This window comes from Tiliqua scincoides, chromosome 2, assembly GCF_035046505.1.
Source record: "Tiliqua scincoides isolate rTilSci1 chromosome 2, rTilSci1.hap2, whole genome shotgun sequence".
In the NCBI taxonomy this organism is placed as follows: domain Eukaryota; kingdom Metazoa; phylum Chordata; class Lepidosauria; order Squamata; family Scincidae; genus Tiliqua; species Tiliqua scincoides.
The window spans coordinates 192,323,282-192,338,422 of NC_089822.1; the positions used below are offsets into that span (position 1 = coordinate 192,323,282).

Sequence of the window (15,141 nt, forward strand, 5' to 3'; positions counted from 1 at the left end):
TTGTTTCTTGAGATGCCCTCAGTTTCTCACGCTAAATAAAGCACTGGCTCTTTGGTTCTGGAAGGTGCTTTTGACAAACACTGAAGAAAAGTGTTGCATGTAAGTGGGTGTCTCTCACGTTCATACTCTGCTTCTTGTACTGTGGCCATACAACCTGGAAATGGGCTAACTTACTGAACCTAACCTAAAAGTCAGTTTTACTGCATGTGAACAATCCTTTAAAATTAAAGATGATGTGCTGTTTTGTTGTTAGAGCAATCATCATCAATAGCAAGCTCCCACCTCCCTGAGTGGAATTATGAGATGACAGGCCTCTTCTGCCTTGCTAGCAAAACAGATATAGTTGTTGGAAACAAACATCTGGCCAAGAATGTGGATTTTGTTAAATGGGGTCCACAAAGTACAGTCTGTGTGTCCATCAAGACGCTCATCCTTAGACAGTCGGAAAGTAGCACAGTACCACTCATTTTTGGCTCGAGCATCTAGGTCTCTGAAGAAAAAGAGAGAAAAGAGAAACATGGACTTCTGTGGAAAAAAACAACACATTCCACGATCCATGAAGCAAACACCACTTCCAAATGTTCTTTCAACATGGTTAATTTAAAAACATTACAGCACCTGCAGCTCAAGTTAGCAGGCAGCCTAGAAAGGAAAGTTAACATCCTGTTTCCTGCTTCCTGTTAATGCTCACTCTCTCTTCTAGCCTGCCTGCTTGCTTATCTGTTAAAGCAAGAGACATACAGTAATTGCAAGAGCCTGCACACCTGCTTGCTTGGTTAACCCATTTTTGCCCAGCTCACAGGTGTACACATTTGGTCCCTGTTGCGTAAATGCAATGTTGGGCAGAAATGGCTTAAAGCATGAGCCATTTCACATGATTCTTATGAACATAAGCAATGGTAATGGGCAGGGGCTCACAGGGAACCATGGATAGGCAGATCTGCAGATATCAGGGGGTGCCTATACTTTATTCTGAATTTTGTTTGAAAAGTTGGGCTTACTTTTTTTTTGTTCCCCCAAACCAGTCTTTTTATTAAAGATTAGAATGCTGAAATGGAATACAACATGAAGCATAAAGGACATTACAGGAGCAACGTGAATGTATCTAAAATTCAGAACAAAATTCACCCACCATGGAGGCAGCATTCATGCCCCAAGAGCATAACAGTTCTTCCCTAGCCCCTTCCCTTCTCCCACTCAAGTGCACCTGAACACTAATCACGCTGGGTTATCACTGAGTATGGGGAATCTGTGTATCACATAATTGCCTTGTGTGGGAGTACATGCCTGAATGGGGGAGGGGAAAAACAGGGCAGTGTTATCCCTTTTGGTGACCCTTTGATATGCAGGCATTGGATTCAGTAAACTAGGACTGAGCCCACTGTTGTCAACCTTCAGTCTAAAAAGACTATGGTATCGCGCTCTGAATGGTGGTTCTGGCACAGTGTCTAGTGTGGCTGAAAAGGCCGATTTGGGAGTGACGATCCCTTCCACGCTGGGAGCAAGTATAGTGTCCCTGGTCTGTCTCCCTGGCTATGGGCCTTCCTTCTTTGCCTCAGTCTGTTGGCAAAGTGTCTCCTCAAACTGGGAAAGGCCATGCTGCACAGCCTGCCTCCAAGCAGAACACTCAGAGGCCAAGGTTTCCCATCTGTTGAGGCTCATTCCTAAGGCTTTCAGATCCCTCTTGCAGATATCCTTGTAGTGCAGCTGTGGTCTACCTATAGGGCACTTTCCCTGCACAAGTTCTCCATAGAGGAGATCCTTTGGGATCCGACCATTGCCCATTCTCATGACATGACCAAGCCAACGCACGCATCATTGTTTCAGCAGTGTACACACGCTGGGGATTCCAGCTTGTTCCAGGACTGTGTTGTTTGGAACTTTGTCCTGCCAGGTGATACCGAGTATGCGTCAGAGGCAGCGCATGTGGAAAGCGTTCAGCTTCTTCTTCTGTTGTGAGCGAAGAGTCCATGACTCGCTGCAGTACAGAAGTGTACTCAAGACACAAGCTCTGTAGACCTGGATCTTGGTATGTTCCGTCAGTTTCTTGTTGGACCAGACTCTCTTTGTGAGTCTGGAAAATGTGGTAGCTGCTTTACCAATGCGTTTGTTTAGCTCAGGATCCAGAGAAAGAGTGTCGGAGATCGTTGAGCCAAGGTTACTGTTATATGCAGCAACTGTTACCCTGCACATGCCCGATCTCGTCTGATCTCGGAAGCTAAGCAGGGTCAGGCCTGGTTAGTACTTGGATGGGAGACCGCCTGGGAATACCGGGTGCTGTAGGCTTATACCATAGTCTTTCGAGATGGAAGGTTGCCAACCAACCAATCAACTGAGCCCATATAACCGGAAAATTAATATCCTGCAAAGTGGCACAGTTACAGCAACCTCACATATGTACATTTTTGTAAAGGTACAAAATTCTTCATATGTGGTAAAATGCCAAACCATTAAAAAAATTCCTAGATCACTGCAGCAATAGGTTAGAGGGAGTATAACTTGGGCTCATGTGAAGGCTGGATACAAACCTAAGCCTCAGTTACTATAAAGCTTCTTCCACATGCTTTCTGGTGTCTGATTTCTATGGCAGCACTGGGGGCAAAAATGGGAGGGGAAAATAAGCTCCGCCTTGCATGTGAGATATCTCAGAGAGAAATCTAGAAAATTCGCTTGCTTGTTTAGTAGCTGCAGTTCCAGTCAAGGCCTCTGCCAATGCTGCTCTGATGGTGCGAAAAGGAAGGTAAAGAAATCATTTTGAGAGAGGGAGGAATCCACCCACACACTCAATCTTGACCTGTATGCATGAATCTTCAACAGAAGGCAATTGTACATTTTCAAGTGTTTCTTTTACACCCAAGAAGGCTAAAAACACCTTTTTTCTTTAATTAAAATAACATAAAATTAATGCTGGCAATTTCAAGCTAAGGAAGACAACACTGGATTCTGAACTGGTAAGTTTCATGGGCTGTTAATCCAGGTCATTAACAGATCATTCCTACACAATTCTTTGTGCCTGGGATTAAAAACACAGTGCTATGGAGTATAAATATTTCAGGATAATACGCAAGCTTTCTTAGTTCCACTTGCCTTCCTTGGGGGGAGAGAGAGAGAGAGAGAGCACGCGCAACATGCATGTACCTCTTGAGTGCTGAGATGTTCTTGAGAGGCTTGCTGGGTTTGGGAAGCAACATATCTTCCACAAAGCCTTTATTGTCCAATAGCTGCCGCATGGCAATGTTGGCCAGCTGTTCCATCAATTTGAAGGTCTCATTGATGTTGAGGAACATAGAGAAGTAGAGCTCACTGTCCCTGGTGCTTACTTTGATGCACTCAGGAAACAGAAGAGTGGCATTCTTCTCCAGCTGAGTTACATCCACCCACTGGACGATTAAGGTCACTAGGGGGAACATGCAAATCCAAACCACCAATTACTGTCTGATTTCTAACAGACATTTTAAACAAATGAGAACTCAGAATCCTTATAAGCTATCAATTGCTTTTCTTTTCCTAATTATTACCTGACTCAGCAAAGTTCTTATTCCAAACAGTAATAGGTGAACTAGGAAACGATACAAATATTGCTCAAGCACTATTTTTTGGATCCAGGAAGATGCAGTGCCACTAAGCAATCAGGAATGGGACACGGGATGGCATGCTCCCTCCTTATATCTATTTGGAGTAAGAATTCTCTCTACTGAAACTAGTTGGATCAGCTGTTGTGACAGTGAGGATGTGCATCAGAGTTAGGGCTATCCAGCTTAATCCAGGATTTGAAGACAGCTTAAAACAGGTAATAGTATCAGATCAGTTAAAAAATGTGAAATTAGGAAAAAAAATTAGTAGGCTGATAGCTTACCTTCTTTGCCCAAAAGGAAGGAATAGAAACAGATGTGATTAACAGTCAAATACAGCCAGCCTTGCCTGGGGACACGTCCTTTCCAGTAGCTGCAGGAGTAGTAATTGACCAGCTTCTCTACTTCAGGCATTCCAAACTGTTTACGCATCTTCAATTCTGCTTCCTTAAATTTACCTGGATCTTCTTCCCCTTGAGGCTGCTGATTCTTGTTCTCTTCAGCAATAATGCCCTGTAGGAAAAAGGAGAGGGTATTACATTAAAACATGATGGCCTCTCTACAGAATTGATATGTTTTTTGGGTGGTGGTGGGGCATTTGCATTACCCATCTGTTAAACATAACCCACAGAACTGCCACTTGATATTACACTTCTGTTGTGCGTACCATGCAACTTCCAAACATTCAATGCTCAGTATGCTATACTCGGAAAAAGAGGGCAACTGGAATTGTTGAGTGGAACATGGTTGTGAAAGTGCTCAGTAGCATGACCAAGGACAAGCCACAAAACATCCACCCATGCTCACAAAATTGCATCAGTTTCCTTTTATGTTGTTCCACTGATTGTGTGAAAAGACCCTAGTCTTACCATTAAGAAAGTCATGCAGAGAATGAGGGAGCAAAAACTGCAACAGAAAGCTATAACAAGTACATCCAAGAGAAAAACAAAGCAACAATGTATTTGGGTACAACCCAACCTTGGATCCAATATAACCTACAGGCTGCTGTTTTTTAACATAATATTAAATATAATAAATTATAATTAAATATAATATTAAACTAGCCCACCTATTTTATTAGGACAGATAAAATATAATTATTATATTACAGACAGCTGTCTCTTCATGCACTTCTGCACTTTCTCATAGAATACACTGCAGGTATTTGTCCCAAGTTGAATTTTACATGAAGATTCAGAGTCTGTAGGAAATTCACTCTCACAGTCTTAAACACACTTTCTAGGGAGTAAGTTCCACTAAACACAGTAGAACTACTTCTGAGTAAACATGTATAGACTTGAGCTGTAAGACTCTCTTTATTCTGGCGCTAAAGATCCAAAAAGTGTGCTAGAAGAATAAGTGTCTCTTACATGTATCTTGCCCTTGACAAAAGTGGTGATATCTTCTTCATTATCAAAGATGGAGAGAGTTTGGAGCAAGTTATTCTCTAGCCACTGCCAGTGTTTAGCTATTTCCTTATGGGTCGTACCTAGTAAGAAAAGAAACAATCAAACCAGCAGCAGCTACATTGAGTCCACAATTCAAGACCCAAAAACAAGCACTACAAAGTTCAAGGAAGTTACTGCTTTTCTGAGGGGTGTGAGGCCTTTTATGGTTTGGTCTCCAGGTGGACATGGTAGAATCCTGCTGTGACCAATTTGCAAGTGTTTTGCAGATACAGCTGCTCGCACTCACTCCAACTGGAACTCCAGGTGTTTACAGAATGTGTGGGGGTTCTTATCTGTTCCTTCTTATCAGATTCTTCTGGTTACAATTCAGTTTATTCTAACCAAGGATGAGGAAAGGATACTGGGGGTGTGTGGCCTACCATGAGCACACTCAACCCTTGTACATCCTGGTTTATTAGGTCTGAACTGATAATCTGGATGTTGGAGCAAGACCCACCACCTTGCTGGTGGGTGGGTTTATGCCTTCTACCTTGAAGAAAGGTAGAAACAGTAAGTTATTAACAATTGTATGCCATTTATTGGAGTGAAAAAGCACTTCCCCAAAGCACCTCCTTAGGTAATTATAGTCTTAAACATCATTTTGGGATAAGGTCCCTCAAGTACCAAGGCCACATCTTCCAAGTCTACCAGTTTACACCAGAAGCCAGACATGGGAAATATGCCGATTCCCCTTGATCTTACGATGGGTTTTGATATCACTGAACATGGTATCCTTCTGAACCGTCATTCAATAATGGGAGTGGGGGAAGGACAGTGATGGGGCAGCTCCACTTGTCCTACTGGAGGGGCAGTAGGTCTCAAAAAGTAGTGCTGAGACACTATGAGTCTACCCCATAGTCCTACAGTTCTCAAACTTTCCCGGAGTTTGAAACCCACAGTAAGTCCTTGTGGGAGCGGGGGGGGGGGGAGGCAGCAATGGCGGGGGAAGGCAGCGACGTGATCCCCAGGATCGCGCTGCTCAGGGGGCTGCAGGGACTAGGGTGCACTCACCAGTTCCTGTAGCAGCTGACCTGGGACACGGGAAGCCCTGTGTGAGCCTCTGCAAGGCTCCCCAGGTCAGCAGAAGTGAAAATGGAGCAATCACAATCCACTTCCGCAAAACCGGAAGCATGATCACTCCACTTTCACTTCTGCTGACCTGGGGAGCCCCCCAGGACGGCTGCTGCAGGGACTGGTGAGTGCACCCCTGTCCCTGCAGCCCCATTAGAAATGAAAGTGGAGCGCTCCACTTCCAGTTAGCAGAGACGGTGCATTTGCTCCACTTCCACTTCTAAAGCTTCGGGGGGCCCTGCAGACAGTTGCGCAGGTTCTTCACACCCCCAGGAGGCTGCAGGAGGCTCTGGTAAGTGCAGTCAAGCCCCTGTAGCCCCCTGAGCAGTGCAATTCTGGGGATTGCGCTGCTGCCTCTTCCCTGCCTCCGCCCCTTAAGGGGAAAGAGGCCAGGGCCCACAGGCTGGGGTGTCGCGACACCCCAGTCTGAAAACCTCTGCCATAGTCACTGGCTTACAAGGTACCACAGAATGCCATGCTGTCTCCTGTGCTCTCCTACATCTAAATGAAACTGTTGTTTAACATCATCCACAGATATGGGCTGTGTTGCCTCCAGTGTAACTTCTGTCAATATTGGCTTTTTTCTTTTCCACCTTATGATAGAATCCTGGCTTAAGGTACTTTATAATGGCCACATTCTAGATATATATGCAATACATGGCATATACACCAATTCTTCTGAGTTAGCGCTTCAGAAAGTGCCTCTGAAGAATCCCTTAACAGGTAAAAAAAGTAGTCTGAGCAACAGCTTTTAAAAGCTTTTAAAAGGGGAAAAGAGCAAACGCGCACCCATGATATTCCCCTTGTAAAAAGCTCTTTCTTGTCTATATATAATATACTCACCACATGCCACTGCCCAGTAAATTTGAGAATCTTGTGTCTGGTGCAAAATCCTAAAAGGAGCAACTCTAGCACTGGAGTCCAAAACCACATCAAGTGTCCCCACAAGCAAGCCTAAGATAACAAAGATGCAGAGAAAAACATGATAAATCGGATCTGAACAGTAATGAATGAAGATCAGGGCAATGATTGCATCCCACGTGTACTATGAAAGGTAGGCATTTCAGTCTTGGATTTGAAAAATGTATGCCCATCTAGCCCTTAGATGCATCAGACACAAGTGGTCACTTAGAACTGTTGGAGTTGGTGCAACTCCGTCTGCTGTCCAGAAGGGGTCAAGCTATGGCCCAGTGAATCTGACCTTTCTACCTGTTCTCTCTGTGATCCTTTTGGGGTGTGGCCCTAACCCTTTATCCTTCCCTTCTCCTCTGAGCACTTCCTCTTGTCCTCTGACCACCGACCTGTTAAGATGGCACACACCAGGGCTCTGATGCCCAGGCCAACTTGAGCACAAGGCATGCAGGGCGAGTCAGCTCCAGGGCCTTGCTATCTCTAAGTGTTAGCTGAACCTCTGATCCTAATCAGATGCTGTAAATATACACTCAATGGAACTGTAAGTAAATAACTTCTTTTTGCAACTTTAACAAGCCATTGCCTCTTTGTCTTTTTTATTGCTTAGCAGTCAGCAGGGTGAGGGAGGTTCCCTGGGGTGATACCCAAAGGGGGGATCTGCTGCTTAAGCTACTCTGCTTCCCCCCGAAGAGGAAACTATTTTTAATTTCCTCCAACAAGAACTACTTTGGACAATTCCACAGCTAAAATTATAATCAGATCACTAATATTATTTGCATATACTTGCATTTCTGTTCCTTTTCGGAAACACTGGACTTTGGTTTTGATTAACATAAAGGGCAATTGTTCTGGAATGCTGTATCTTAAGAAAACTAAAGAGAAATGCCAGAAGTGAAAAGAAAAGTCCTTATCAGGGCAGTACCAAACAGCACATTACCACAAAAAAAAAAAAACACCAAATAGGCATCCTTAGCGCTTCTTAGAAGCCTGGTTCTGCTGACAGAGATCAGATATTCAGGAAGTTCAACACAACATGTGCAGCTGACTCCACTCCCTGTTCATTCCCAGTATTGAGCACTTAGAAGTTTTAGAAACAGTCTGGCATTATAAGTGCTCATGACAGGATCTAAATGTAAATTGCTATGCTCTTACTAAAATGACGGAAAGATGAGGCTCATATCAACCATTGGAATCAGTCTGGGGAATAAGGGGAGATAAAACAGACAGGCAAGAGTCATAGCGGGTAGTCTTGAAAGTAAGATTCGCCTTGAAAAGGATACAAGAAATAGTTACTCTTCTCACACATGCAAAAATGTAACCACACCATAATGGATGAAAGGGCTACCATGCACAAAATAACCTGTGGTATGAGGTAATCTTCATACCCCAAAAATTAAAATGTCACATTTTCCAATTTTCTCTAGTAACTGACATACCGTAGATCACATATGAACCCAGTTTCAGCCTTTTGTCTAGCCTGGAAGTCCCTAACTGCACATCTTGCTCTGTAGTTCAGCCTTCTGGGTACCCTGGAATGACCTAAAGGTTTGGGGGAACAGTCCTTGAACTCCATTTCTAGGGAAAGTCTAACAAATGTCTACACACATAAACTATATGTAAGGTCTCTAGCAACCTTGGGAGCACAGGACCCTACTTATTAATTAATAATAATAAATAAAATATTTCTCTTTTTTTGTCTAGTGGGTCGCAATAGATCGTTGTTTTTAAAGATGGGTCCCAGTGCTAAAAGGTTTGGGAAGCACTGCCTTAGGCACAACATGAACTATCAAAAAGAGCAAGGTCCAAACCTGCAATAAACTTTATCTGTGTAAAATCAGATATAATAATCTCATATTAGGCACAACTACAGGAAACAGAACAAATCCAACAGTGTTGGAGCCAGATGTTCCTCTTAGCCACTACATTTGCAGCTACCGCTCTAGCGCTGAACTGTATGGCCTCCAGGGATGCATCTGCTGAGAAGGCTGCTGCTAGCAACTTCTTGAGGGTGTTACGTGTGGGCCTAGACAGGGACTTGTCTGAGGCCATCAGGTCCTCCACCCAGACCATAAGAGCCCTTGTCATAATGGAGGTGGCAGCTGATGCCCTAATGGCTAAAGCAGAGTCCTCAAAGTTCCTCCTGAGGGCACTCTCCGCCCGTTGGTTGCAAGGGTCCCTGGGGCATCCCTCCCCCTCTGAGGGCAGCATGGCTGAGGAAGATAGTGCTGCAACTGGGGAGTCCACCTCCGAGACCTTCAGCTGCTCCATAACGTCAGCTGGCAGACAATAGAGTTTATTGCAGAGTGTCGGGTACGTCTGGACCTGGTGGGTGCCCCCCATTCAGCCTCTAGGGCCTGCCTGAAGGGGTCTGGGAAGGGAACCACATTTTTGGTGGTGGCCTTCTGGGGACAGAGGAACTTGGAGTCGGGTCTGCGAGGCTTTGAAGCTTCACTTGCCTCGGTTTCCCCTTCGTTACCTAAGTCCAGGATGCCTGCTGCCTTGGCCAGTAGGCATGGGTACAAGTCCAAAGGGAAAAGCTTGCCCCCACTTTCCACTGGAGGCCCCTTGTCGTCACCAGTGAACTCCCCCTCCTCCCTGGTGTCCTCAGATGGCTCAGGGGTAAATGAATGTGAAGCCAGATCGGAATGAAACACCTTGAATGTAGTAGTTCTTGAAAGAAAGAACCTTCTTTGAAATTGTAAAAATCCCTATTTAAATAGGGATTTAGATAAAGCCTGCCTATGTAAACCGCCTTGAATAAAGTCGAATAAAGACAAAGAAAGGCGGTATATAAATACCTGTTATTATTATTATTATTATGACTCCCAGGGGTCTGAGGAGGCTGCCCTGTTGGGTTCCTTGGTCCGCTTGTGGCAGTTGGGCTTGTCTGACTCGTCCTTTGCACCCTTGGCCTTATGCCGCTTGCGTGTGGGGGGGGACTCCCTCTCGGGGCTGCTGGAATCGGAGCTGGATGATGATGGGGAATGTTTACACTTCCTCTTTCCCCCTGTGGGCCGGGGGCTGCTGGCTTCCCCCAGCATCCGTCACACCATGGCCTCAATTTGAAGCTGGGGCAGCACAGACATCCCCCCCTTGGACTGGCCCATACAGGCTTATGGTACGCTGATGTCCCCCTGGGGTAACTGCGGTGCCAGGTGGGTCCTGGAACTCATCCCATCCACCTTGGGGCTGTGGCCCCAGGCACTGCAGGTTCCCGTCCTCCATGCGGTGGGCCTGCGAAGCTGTAAAACTGGAAAAGGTGGGGGGTCAGCTCAGCCTGCCTGGGTGCTCACCCTTCCCCCGCCGTACTTCCCCCCCTGGCCTAGCAGGCCTGTCCTGCGGGGTAGGGCAGGTAGCCCGCATGGGAGGTGCTGCCCAGAGGGGGGGCCTTCGCCGCAACCCGCCTGGGGGGGTGCCTGCCCTGTGGTAATCGCGCTGTGAGGGCTGCGGTAGCGCCGCCTGCCTGGCATGCTACCCGTTGGTGTTCCTGCTCCCCCCCACGCTCGCCCACCGCTGCAGAGAAGGGGTGGCCGCGCTGTCTGGGGGCTTACTGGGTCCGCTGCTGCTGCTACCGCCTTCCTTCCCAGAGAAGTTAGTCCCACTACATTTAATGGGGCTTGCCCCCAAGTAAGTTAAGTGTACAGAATTACCAGGGAGTAAGTCCAATTAAACTAAATGGGACTTATATTATATATGCATAGGCTGTAAGGGACCTTGGGACCAATTAAAGAAAGCCCCAAAGAATACACAGAAGCTTCTGTGTGATGAGGTGACTTCCAAGTACAAATAGGAGAATTTTCACACTTAGCAGAAGACAGGTTGAGTCTCATTATTTGCGTGGGTTCCGTTCCAAGCATTCAAGTGGATGGTAAAAAATGCAGGATAGCAAATCAATTTAAAAAATAAAGTTTCTTTGCTCCGGTGATTTAAAAACAGCCTTGCTGAGCTTTTTGATGTACGATAAGAGTCATTAAGAAGACAATCCATCAATCAGTCCTCCTCCAATTGTTTACAAAGGCGCTTTACTCAGCCCCTCCCTTCACCAAGGCAAAGTGATCACCTTTCTTTCACGTGCTCAGGGGGAAGGGAGGGGTCGACTGGAGAGAGAAGGATTGATGGATTGTCAGCCAGCTGCCCCCCCTCTCATTAAGGAGGCTGTTGTTAAAGGACTGTTCAGTTTTTTAAACTGATTTTAAAGGGATGCATTTTTCCTCTTCTCTAGGGATCAGCACATTCCTTCTCATTTGCAGTGGCCATTTGGGTTGAGTCAAATTTGTGTATAAAAAATCCGTGTATAAATATGTTGGACCTGTAGTTCCCTCTTACATTCAACAGGAAGTTAACTGTTTTTCTCCGGCCTGGGGAAATAGGGAAACCGTGTCTTGAAACACTTTCCAAAAGACAATGCAATGCCTTGACACAGGTATTACAATAATTTTAGTTCTCATTGATGGTATTAAATACACATTTCAGTGTTTTGCTGCATACAAGTGGTGTACAAGATTTAATAATAAAAATGAGAACGCAGAACTTAAGATTGTTTGATCATAATCTCGTTATCAGAAAGTTCAAAGTGTGCAAACCCACATAATGTTTCAAGTATGTAAATTCTAGTTGTCCTCTTCATTAAAAGGGGTGCTCATTAAAATGTGATAACTTCACCAGTACTGTATTTGTACAACATCACAGTCTTAAGTTTACAGTGTGTCACAATTAAACTGTCAACAAGATTCCTGAAAGCTTCCAAACAAGTGCCTTCAGAATTCTATTCACTATTATATTTTATTCTATTTATAGTAGAACAATATGACCCCAGCATGGAGTCTTTTCCAGTGGCTGTTGCTGGTGTTTGTTTTCTATCTTTTTAAGATTGTGAGCCCTTTGGGAAAGGGAATAATTTATATAATTGTTTAGCTATGGAAACTACTAAAAAGTAGTTAAAACTTAGAAGCAGTGTTTTCTCCACCTCTTTCTCCCAAGGGGGAAGCTCCACCTCCAGGGGCTGGTGAAACTCACTGACATAGCAGGATAGATAAGCTCTTCACATATTGCGGTGTTTCGCAACTTGCAGTGTTTTGCGACGTTTTCCCCCTTAAGGGGAGTGACAGCTTGGTGGTATTGGTGGTGATGGCATTTCCAGGATCGCATCACCATCGACTAAGTAAAAAGAAGGGTTTGAGGATTTACCCATCTGGGGTGGTGGCTGGAGATGCTGCAAAACCTGGGTTGTTACTGCTGCTGCCAGGCAAGTCCTGAAACCCCCTTTTTTACTTAGTTGGTTGTGACAGTGCAAACTCAGGAGTACCATTGCTGCTGTCCCTGCCAAATCACCACCCCCCATAACAGCCCTGCAACAACTCAGTACTTCCCTTAGCTTCTGTTAAAGGTTGGGAACTGCTGCTTTATTGGGTCTAACAGAACAGAAAGACATGAGTGTTTGACCCTCCTCCAAGGTTAACATCATCCTTTCCACTTAACTCTCATCCTTCTCCCTTGGTGTGGCTTGTGTAGACCCTCCTTTGATAATGTAGCCCAGGGAAGGATCTCCCAGGATACCCCATGCCCCACACACTGCCTGCTGGGTTATGTGCCTACTATAGGGGAGACTACCTTGACCTGACCCCCAGGTGAACACAGGTCGGGGCTGCAGATATTCCCCCCCCCCGTGAGCCTAAGCCCAGACAGCCCCAGGGAGCTCTGTCCCCCTTCCAGCTTCTTCTTTTCACAAGCTTCCAGCTCTGCTCATTCCTCTTCCTCAGACTCCTTCAGTTCTTCTCAATTCCTTCCCTCTGGTTCCTTCTGTTTCTCTCTTCACCTCCTTGCTGGCTTCTACTTCTCCTGTTTTTCTTGTCTCCCTCTCCTTTCCCTTCCGCCTCCCTGGCTTTATCTTCCCCAGAGGCAAGAGGAGGGGACAGTGGGAAATCTTTTATCAGGTCTGACTTAGCCCCACTCTCCAGACACAGCTCATCAGGTGGTTTCTCAGGTGGCAGCCAGTGGGCAGTGTTATTGCCAGCTGTTGCTGTGTTATTGCCAGCTGTTGCCCAGCAGATCAATGGGACCACACAAGCCACCATCCAGCTGATCAGTGGGCCACATACTCTCCCTGCCAGCCAAATGTGCCTCCAAGGGGATCACAAGCAGTATATAAATATTCTTAATAATAACAAAAATGACACACACACACACACATCGGGGCTATCAAAGATTTTCAGAGAAGAAAACTATTATGTGACAGTGAATATTGAGTTAGTTTTCTACTGGCAAGTGCCTGCTGCCAATATAAGGAAAATGCTCTTAGCTCTTCTGCCATGCCTAGTTTTGGAGCATTCTGCTTTCTCCATGGAGCTTCCTGTGTCCCAGCCCATCTTGATCCTGAGGAATCCCCAACCTATAGGATTGATTTTTGAGGGAGCTCAGGTGCTGCTGTGGAGAGGAGAAGGTAAGGAACTTGTAATGATTTCCTTCTGCCAATGTTTCCTTGGCTCCAACCCCATGCTACTTAAGTCCCAATCACAGAATCCTTAGATATGCAGCTGGTTCCTTTTTTCCTGCTACCCAAGTGACAACCTGAATTCACACTTATGCAAGGCAACTGGTTATCCATTATAAGCATAAAATGTGATTCAGCATGTCTCAACACCTACTCCCCATATTAGGGTCACTTGCAGAGGTATGGTGAATCACAGATAGTGCTAGTGCTATTTGCTTGCTTGCTTGCAAAATTTTTGCCCTGCCTTTCACCCCAAGGGAATCAAGGAGGCTTGGGATAGCTAGAGCAGTGGTTCTCACACATTTAGCACTGGGACTCACTTTTTAGAATGAGAATCTATTGGGACCCACCAGAAGTGATGTCATGACTGGAAGTGACATCATCAAGCAGAAATGTTTTTAGCAATCCTACCTACACTTACCCAGGAGTAAGTCCTATTTACTATCATGGTTAAAAGAATATATATAGTAGCTTGTTAAAAGTACAGGTCTGTAACATTTACCCAAATGCAGTCACATACCATGGTAGCATCAAGTCTAATATATTAAAAATAAAATCTTGAAATGAATGGGGACCCACCTGAAATTGGCTCGCGACCCACAGTTTGAGAAACACTTATCTAAAGTACAAGTGCTTAATCGGCACATGACAATGTGCACATCTGATCTGCACCAAGCTTTCACACCTGAAGGTGTAGGCAAACATAAACATGAAAGGATGTGATGTGAGTAAATACATTCTACATCCAGGACCGAGTCATTATTTCTCCTGCTTACAAATGAGATTGGTTAGTGACTTTGACATTGTAAGTCATTAAAGTCAAGGATTAGCATTCATTGTTTGCAACTACTGCAAATCTGGCAACAGTTGCTTTCAAACTGCTAATGTCATAAGATTTCTACAGACCCCCACCTTCATCTAAAAGGGAAACCATCTGGTTCTGATGTTTACGCAGAAAAACGTTAAAATCATATATAATCCTGAAGTTTTTTTTTAGAAGTTTAACAGGCATGCATTTTCCTGTTCTTTGCCAAGTGCAAATATATGGAGATACAATTAGAGAGGGTAAAGCACCGAATGATCTGACAATGTTTTAACTTTTCCTTCACATGAAATGGTGTATGTCCTAGTGCAAATTCATACACATATATCCACAAGATCACTACACTGCCAGACATATAAGAAAATAAGAAAAGCACCACTGGATCAGGTCAAAGGCACATTTAGACCAGCCTGTTTTCCACAGTGCCTACAAGCAGAAGAAAACCTGTGAATGAGAATGAGGTTTGCAGACAAATTGAAAGTGTCTTTCAGACCCATCCAGGAGGTCTTCTGAGGTGCAGGGAGGTGTCTAGGAGGCCTTTTGAGGAGTCCAGGAGCTACATGCAAATGCCAGAGGGTCAGGCGCAGTCCCCAGGTACGTTCTTGCAACGCTGCACTTGCCCCTGCAGATTCAATTATCCATGGAATTGGGCCCACAGGGGTTGTCCTGGAACAGATCCCCTGCAGATACTGAGGGCCCACTGTACATTGAACTGGGCAGCGATACAGACACAGTTCCCTAATGGTTCAGCAGCACATGCATCTTCTGCTAGGTCTTAGATGGTTCCAAGCTCTAAGGTATAGTTATTTAGAAATTCTCTCTCTT

General features: G+C 45.1%; 1 protein-coding gene and 1 pseudogene across 2 annotated transcripts in view; one reads left to right on the forward strand and one right to left on the reverse strand.

Annotated features, from left to right (window-relative positions):
- TBC1D9B (TBC1 domain family member 9B) overlaps positions 1 to 15,141 on the reverse strand; it is a 48,522-nt gene that overhangs the window by 30,971 nt on the left and 2,410 nt on the right. For both annotated transcript variants that reach the window (XM_066613939.1, XM_066613938.1), the window contains exons 2-6: positions 6,935 to 7,045; positions 4,943 to 5,061; positions 3,857 to 4,085; positions 3,139 to 3,397; positions 283 to 490 (exon numbers count right to left, since the gene is read on the reverse strand). In XM_066613939.1, coding sequence (XP_066470036.1) covers positions 283 to 490; positions 3,139 to 3,397; positions 3,857 to 4,085; positions 4,943 to 5,061; positions 6,935 to 7,045 — 926 coding nt within the window. The remainder of the gene's footprint in view (positions 1 to 282; positions 491 to 3,138; positions 3,398 to 3,856; positions 4,086 to 4,942; positions 5,062 to 6,934; positions 7,046 to 15,141) is intronic.
- On the forward strand, positions 2,167 to 2,286 carry LOC136643375 (5S ribosomal RNA; annotated as a pseudogene).